The sequence below is a fragment of the Anomalospiza imberbis genome, chromosome 3 (genome assembly GCF_031753505.1).
Source record: "Anomalospiza imberbis isolate Cuckoo-Finch-1a 21T00152 chromosome 3, ASM3175350v1, whole genome shotgun sequence".
Lineage (NCBI taxonomy): Eukaryota > Metazoa > Chordata > Aves > Passeriformes > Viduidae > Anomalospiza > Anomalospiza imberbis.
The window spans coordinates 24,019,170-24,026,978 of NC_089683.1; the positions used below are offsets into that span (position 1 = coordinate 24,019,170).

At 43.8% G+C, this 7,809-nt stretch overlaps 1 protein-coding gene across 1 annotated transcript; it reads right to left on the reverse strand.

The window, feature by feature from the left end:
* Positions 1 to 287: 287 nt before the first annotated feature.
* Positions 288 to 7,333, reverse strand: GCM1 (glial cells missing transcription factor 1). Its single transcript, XM_068182988.1, has 5 exons — positions 7,126 to 7,333; positions 5,433 to 5,685; positions 4,413 to 4,525; positions 3,320 to 3,448; positions 288 to 839 (listed from the first exon to the last, which is right to left on the reverse strand). The coding sequence occupies exons 1-5, from the start codon at positions 7,225 to 7,227 to the stop codon at positions 288 to 290; spliced, it is 1,149 nt and encodes a 382-aa protein (XP_068039089.1). The 5' UTR covers positions 7,228 to 7,333.
* Positions 7,334 to 7,809: the final 476 nt, after the last annotated feature.

Here is a 7,809-nt window from a genome sequence, read left to right on the forward strand (position 1 = left end):
GGGTTGAAATGCTACCAAACCAGAATGGCAGCAAGGCAGTCTGTAAGAGAAGCTGATAGCTTTTATTTGATCCATGAAACAGTGGGGGGAAATAGGACTGTTAAATAAAAAGGAACAAAGACAAGTCTTCAGGTATGAAAGCCCCTTCTGGAGCCTGCAAGAGGAGCTAAAGTGAGACCTGTTGTGGTAGCTTTCACGTCTGTGTTGCCAAAGGGGTGCAGAATTAGATCCATTGCCAGAGGAGGGGCGAGTAGGGACATTTGAACCGTCACCGTAATGGGTACAGGTTAAAAAACATGTCGTTGTTGCAGTAGTTGGGACAGACTTGGTGCCCTCCCCCACGCCTGTGGGTGCGGCTGTGCCCCACTTGCCATGGGGCAGGGCCCTCCCTGAGGCTCAGGGTAGGGCGGCAGAGAGAGGCAGCCGCCATTGTAGGCCAGCGGGAATTTCGCCCCGCAGGATCCATCTCCCAGAGGGCCCGCGTCAGAGCTGAAGGGGTCACGGCCACCCTTTGCCATGGGCAGGATGTGCTGGGTGCTGAGGTGGGTGCACTGCTGGGGAGAAGGGGCTGTGCTGGGCACAGCAGGGACACTGCACAGCCTCTCAGCTCTGGGGGTCCTCCTGAGGGATGGGCTTCGGCTCCAGGTTGGTGCCTCTCTGGAGGCCCCATCCTCCCCTGCTGTCCTTGGGAATGGAAACTGCCCAGAGCAGCTGCTCGGTGTTGGCTCCTGGGAGCTTTTGCTTAAATGTCCCCTGAAATTACCAGGTGGCATGTGAGCATCCGGGTTGGAAAGAAGCAAAGGCAAAGGCTCCTGTGTCGGCATTGCACCTGTCAGAGACTTGGGAAAGCAAGGCATGGGTTAGTAAAACAAGGTGTGGCGTAGCACCTCTCCTGTGAGCTGCATGCAAAGGCACTCAACTAACATGATTTGATGATCTTAGATGTGTCTTCCAACCTTGACCATTCTGTGGTTCTGTGAACACAGGTAACAAAGCAGACGGCATAGCAGAGCCTTCCCCACCATAGCGGGGGTGTCCAATGGCTTTAGGGGCAAACTGAACAAGGCTCCCAGCTCTTGGCTCTGGGTTTGTTTCACCAGTTTTTGCCCAAAGCCTGTTTTACACTGTAAGAGTTGTTTAGACCTTGCTTTCACAGCCCTTCAGGACCACTGCCAGCATATACTGAAGAAGGACCTAAAAATGAAATTGTGCTAATACATTTGACACCACAGATTTTCTTTTTTCCTATGGAGATTGGAAAAGCTAAGGATGATTTTTATACTGATTGTTTTGAAGTAATCTTTTCACTACAAAAATATTCTTCTTCAGCTTTTCTAGAGTCTATTTCTAACTAATAAATTTTCCTATCTTTACATTTTTTTACTCCACAAATAGAAATTCCATTCAGGTAGGGATCAGCACACAAGAATTACTCTTCTGGGTCTTCTGTTCTGGATATTTCATAACTTCTTTAATTGCTCCAATTATTGGATTATAATTATGCAAACTTTAATTCCTTTCAGAACAGTCATTTCTAATGAGTGCTTGCAGGTCTTTCTTCTTTATAATTCTGCTTTTTCATCCATTTAATTATAGTGGTTTTGCAGACTGCTGGAGCAGCAAAGCTCCTTTCAGTTGTTCTCCAAGCACCATGAGAAAAAATTCCAACAATCTGGTGTAGGACCCAGCCCACCTTCAGCTACAGACCCACCATAGATGCCATAGAGAGACCATCCTCTAAATCACTTGCTCTATTTTGGGCTCATACCTTTTCGTGAAGTCTCCTCCCTGATTTCTTCTGAGCACATTAAAACTGAATCTTTTCAGAATACATTTTCCAGACTGAACACATTAAAACTGAATCTTTTGGAATATGTTTTTTGCAGATTGAGCAACACAGGTTCTGTGTGAAAAATCCGACTCCTGAGTTAGTTGTATCACAGCTAATTTGGCAAAACACTAATATGATGGGTTATTCCCAAGGAAAACCTGCCATGAACTGGAAAGCCAATGAGAATAAATGGTCTAAGTCTGACTGTACAGAGTCAGAACAGCTGAAGAGCAGGCTCTACTATTAGACATTTGTGACATCTTTAGTCTAATCTTACACAATTGAAAGTGAAAGCCTCAGGAAGATGTTTTAGGAAGGGAACGATAAAGGCGTGTCTACAGGAAACTTGACCTAAGCAAGTAGGCTGACCAGTAGGCTCAGTTGTAACAGAGAGAAAGCCATGTGGCTCAGTCATATTTCCTAGGTGGAAACTATTTTAGTGTTCACAGAGACTGACCTAAACCAGTGATAGGAAAAGCATTGTTGCTGTATTTGTTAGACAATTAGACAGATCACTTGGCTTTTCTTACGCTTTTGTTCCCAGGCACTTGTGTCAAGAGATTCTAGTTTTTAGTGCTTTCCTGTGTATTTCCAGTAGAAATAGCTGCAGCTTCTAAATTTACATTCTATCCAAGTGGGTTTAACTTCCTGTGTGCAAATTTTATCTGCTTCTTGGGTTCCCAGATCCCCTTTCTTCTCCATGTCGTCCACTTAAGAAATCTGTTCCCACCCAGAGCAATTATCCCTTCTGTGTGTGGCTCAAAGGGCATGGATTACTATCCCTAACACCAGGCTGGGGGAATGCACCACCCCTAACATATCAAAAGACAAACTGCATGTGAATACTGGTGATGACATTTGAGTTTAACACAGCCTTTGCAATGAAAGTCACTGGGATTCCCTTCATCAGTCAAGCAGCAGTCCCAAGGATCTCTGCAGATGCTTTCACAATGTTTCCACATGCATCAGAGCTGGTGTTTTAACATCAATGCTTCAGAAAGTCCTTCAAAGCACTCTTTTGCCTTCAAACCAGGCAAACTGAATACAGGTTATGCATCTTCCCCTTCTTAACCTTGCCAAAACTCAAGGGGAACAGGAAGAGGTGGAGGATGCCTTTGCCTTTCTCAGTAGTGCCAAGAAATAGGAAAAGAGGCAATGGGCAGAAACTAATGCACAGGAAGTTCCACATGAATGGTGATGAAGCTTAGCCTGCCCTGCAGCCCTGCTTTGTTTACCAGTGTAGATGCAATCTCCTGCTGCCACCAGGTGCAAATTTGCTCTGGAGAGGAGGTGCTGGCAGTGGATGACAGCGTTAAGGAGAGCAGGATGCTCAGGACAGCCCTGGTCCTTCTTGGCCTGATCATGGGCATGCAGAATGTGGAGATGTAAAGCCTGGTCCCACCCAGACCCAAAGCCCGGATAGTCTCCACCATGCCTTGAACCACAGATCGCTTGACCAAAATTTCGTTGACCAATAGCAAGAGTTACCTCAATCTCCTGGATTCTTTTTAGTCTTAGAGAAGATGGAGAAAAAGCTGTCTTTGCTTTTTGGATTGATCTTCTTGCTTCTGCTTCTAGTTTTGTTTCTGGACGTGGATGGTCATGAGCTCCTTTGGACTTTAGAAAGTAATTATGGTATATTAAAGGTAGAAGTAACCTTGTTAATCTTAAGGGAACAGAATTTATACCACAGGCCAAAATCACATATTATGGCCTAATTTAATGTTTTGTATTTAATAGGATTTAGTTACTGTGAGCTCAAATAATAAACATATCCCAGATGAAGTGGGATGGGGTAGAAACCCTTTGAAATAATAAAATCAGTGCACCACATTTATTTGTAGAAGACAGTCCCCCCAACAGAGCCCCAGCTGAAGCCAGAGGTCTTCTGCAGCTTGGCTACAGTGTCTCTGCAGTCACTTTAATTCTTCTTACAGTTTAGCCATATTTATCTGAACATTAATTTCCATTAGCTTCCACAGAGAATTAATTTTATTTAGCCTGCACATAAGTGAAAGAGTGGAAAACAGGAAAGTGGTTATGTTACTAAACCAGGACTACAGCTTCCAGAAATAGTGCCCATTATTTAAACACTTGCATACACTGCCTTCCAGATATAAGTTACATATAATACAGAGATGGCAGTTTCCATAGACAGTCCCTTGGGTATAACCATTTCCTGTTCCAAGATTCCCTCACGAATATGTACAGTGTCTTGGAGAAGGAGAAGAGAAGGATATGGTATTTCCGACTTCTGAGGATTTGTTGGTTCATATGTACCTGAGGCAAAACACTTTAAGTTTTCACAGAAGCCTAAATAAAAAACACACTGTGCTGTAAAATTATAGTAGCATAGGCTAATTTAGGCTGGAAGGGCCCTCTAGCTCAACCTCCTGCTCAGGCAGGACTAACTTCAGAGTTAGATCAGGTTACTTTGGACCTTGTGAAAATTTTTTCTCCTTACAGTCATTTGACCTCGTCATATTCAATAACCCCTATTTGTTGGAACAAAAAAATTTGCTAAATAAAACTTAAAATACCAGTCTTTAACTTGCATAATGTTAGGTAATTTTATACCAACCTGGAAAAATATGAATTGGCCTTCATGCCTCCAGAAGTTGGTAACTGGGTAACCACCATGGCCTCGGCAGGAAAGGAGCCGCAGTGGTCCATTGCAGTTTGGACAGCATTTCCCTGGAGCAAGGATAGAGGAAAACATTTTCTATACAACATCAGTTAGATGAATCCCATGTGATACAATGGTTCATTGCTGGCAGATTGCCACTTCTGGTTCGGTCCTCAGAAATTATAGAGAGAAACTATGTGAAAAACTTCCAAACATAAGCAAAAATCAATATAAACAAACTAATAATTGCCTTTTTTCTGTCTGTTATTAAATACAAACTTCAAAAATTATTTCTATAAAATGTTATTACAATTTTATCATTTATTATCGTGGTCAGTTTTAGTTTTTCTTTTGTCAGTGTTTGGAATGTCACATGTGTTTCTAGAGAACATTGTTCTGGTCTCAGTGAGCACCTGAGTAATACCTTTATTTAGCTAAATGTACATCAGATCCAGAAATCAGTATGTGCTAGCTCTACTGAGCAATCACAATTGTTTGGAATGGTCTTGTTAAAAATATGTGTGCAGCTCATGTTCTCTGTTTGCATTGTCTTGCTCCAGTGACGTGACTGTGGGGCCTCTTTTCCAGTCATCACAGTTTATGAGCAACCTCTTTCCTGCAAGAGTTGCCTCCTGAGTTACTCTTGGGCCAGTGCAATAATGAAGCCAACACTCAGGTGGGCAGGAACAGCCGGGTACCCTCGCTCATGGGCCTGAGAAGGCTGGGAACCAAACCCTAACCAGCAGAAACAGAGATTAAAAATTTATTAGAAAAAAAAGGAAAATAAACCAGCAGATGACTATGCCCCAACAATAAGAAGTGTAAAATGCAGTGTTCCAATCAAGAGTTGCATTGGAATATAAGGAATGGCAGAAGGAAGGCTGGGTAATCCAGAGAGTATCCTATACTTTGATTTCAGCTATGTTGTGTTCACTTATGAACTGCCATACAATGAACTGCCATGTTCGCACTCACGCTGTTGTTTTTGCCGGGCTTTATCACATATGGCTGGTCTTAGGTAGATCTTCTTCCCATCCAAGGTAGAGCAGTTGTTACCACAAACCACCACTCCAAGGCAGGACTTCTTTAAGATGCGAGAGTTGTGGTTGTTGGTGTTTCTCATTGCCCAACTGCTGTGGTGCCTCTGAGCATTTTTATCCTCTGAGCTATAGATATGTTTTACATAGGAATCTGGCCATTCTTGAAACCAGTCTGTCTGGCTCACATGCTGTGGACAAAGCAAAGCAAGCCATATTTTAGGCTGGGGAAGAGAAAAACTTGTCCAGGAGCTGAGCAGAGTTGGACCTCTGCTGGGTTTCCTCTAGCCTAGGTTTCCTTTAGCACCCTGGCAGGTGATGCTGTTTGTCAGGAGGGAGCAGTGGAGATAAGACAGGAAAAACGCAGATCTCTGTGGCTCCCCGCAGGCCCCAGAGCATCAGGAAGGCCTGGCCAGGAGCTTGTTCTCATTCACCCAACCAACCAACCAAAAATAATATAAAACACCATTAAAAAAAAAAAAAAAACAAAAAACAAAAAAAAAACCTAAACAAACACCAAGCCTCAAGGACAACAGAGCCATCACATCAGTGTACATCAGTGGGTACAGTCAATACAGTAAAATGCAGTAAGCTGTAAAGCATCTACCATACCTGATAATGATTTTGAGTGAAAAGTTCTTGTAAAGGATACAAAAGCTTAGTAGAAATTTCCTTTAAATTCCTAATCCCAGGACTGAGAGCCATGACAGCAGTAAGAACACCAACCAAGAAGAGAAAAATTCCCGTGCTCTCCTGGTAGCCACTGGATTGTGTAGGGAAGGGTGTCCATGAGGCCTCCAGACTGAAATGCAGGTGAAGGTGACCTTGGGCTGAAGGGCAGGGAAGGGGACATCCTGGAACATGAGGCTTTGGGCAAACAGCACTCTTATAGTAGGGAGGAGGCTGGGATCCAGTAAGAAGGCAGGGCTGGGAGGTGAAAGGCACAGCTGGATGCTGAAGGACTGCAGCAGGAGGAATCTGGCAGAAATATGCAGAGCTGAGGGACAGGGAAGTGACATTGTGCGCAGGGTGTGTGGGCTTTCAGTGGAGAGCATGGTTGAAACTTTTAACTAAGAGAACTAGAAAAGGACAGAAGGAGGGGAAGATCACTATTGTGCCTCTCAGCAAACCTCTGCAAACATGAAGCAAGGGTTCCCTAGGTGCTCATGAAAATACTTGCCTCCATGTGGGAAGACAGCTCTGGAGCTGGAGCCCAATCTGCAATGAGACTGAGCACCCACAGTTGCAAGGCAGTGGTGGGTGCTGTGCTCCCTTCTCAAAAAACACTACCCAGGGCAAAAAGCAAGTCCTGGACAGATCTAATTAAGTGCTCACAGCAGGAGGCACCTTTCTTTCCTCTGCTTTCTCTGCACCTAATCCACCAGTGAAAATAATGCCTTTGCAGTATTGCTATATTTCATGCGTCAGCAGCTCTTTCAACAATACATTTAAGAAGAAATGCATGGAAATGTCAATGTTTTTCCAATATTTTCTAGCAAAACACTCCCCCATACCTCGAGGTGACAAAGAGTATAAAGGCAACGAGTCATAGATGACTGAGAAAACTTTTAAGATCAGTGGTGGAGGTGACTAGTCAGAACAAAATAAATTTCTAAGACACAGACACATACCTGGGGAAGTTTGATGTCATTGATATCCCAGCTTGTCATTTCTCCATGTCGGGAAGCAGAGCCCTCCTGCTCCATAACAGAATCATCTGCACCTTTCAGCATTTTTGAATTCTTTCCCAAAGTTAGCAAGAAAGTTGCTCCTGGCTGCTTTTGAAGTTGCCTTGCTGTCAGCAGTCTCAAGCAGTTTACAACCAGGAAGCTGTTTCCTGAAGCTAAATGATAGAGAGGCTGCTCATTAAAGATAAAAATCAGTGTTCTTCTGCCAGAAAAACTTGTTCCATTAAAAGTTTTGCAAGCCAGCAAGGCAGTGGAAAATATAGCTTAGAGATAGCCTGTGATGTTACAGAGACATCATTAGCAGCAAGCAAATCGTGCCTGTGGCACCTGATTTGCTTTGCTCAATCTCCTCTTATTCCAAGTTTATAGCCATGTAACTCTGCTCACAGGCTCTTTCTACATCTGATCCAACTCTGGCTCTGCATTCCCAGAGCCAAACTCACTGAACAGCTCAGCAGCTGTTGATGGGTCTTTGAGTCGCTCCTTACCTATTAGATATTTCTCGCTCAGCATGTGACAAAGGTGGCAAAAGAGGTGTCTGCTCCACCACTTCAGAAGAAACGGTGCTCAACCATTTCAAATATTGCTGGTATCTCTGAGAGCTTACCAGCTGCACCACGGAAGTAT

Bases quoted from the DNA above. Each gene is read 5' to 3' on its own strand.
- GCM1 (XM_068182988.1), bottom strand. From the start codon at position 7,227: ATGCTGAAAGGTGCAGATGATTCTGTTATGGAGCAGGAGGGCTCTGCT. The intron at 4,526-5,432 runs GTGAGTGCGAAC...TCCTTGCTCCAG, and splicing joins AGCCCGGCAAAAACAACAGC to GGAAATGCTGTCCAAACTGC. The intron at 840-3,319 runs GTAACTCTTGCT...TGCTTTCCCAAG, and splicing joins AAAGAATCCAGGAGATTGAG to TCTCTGACAGGTGCAATGCC.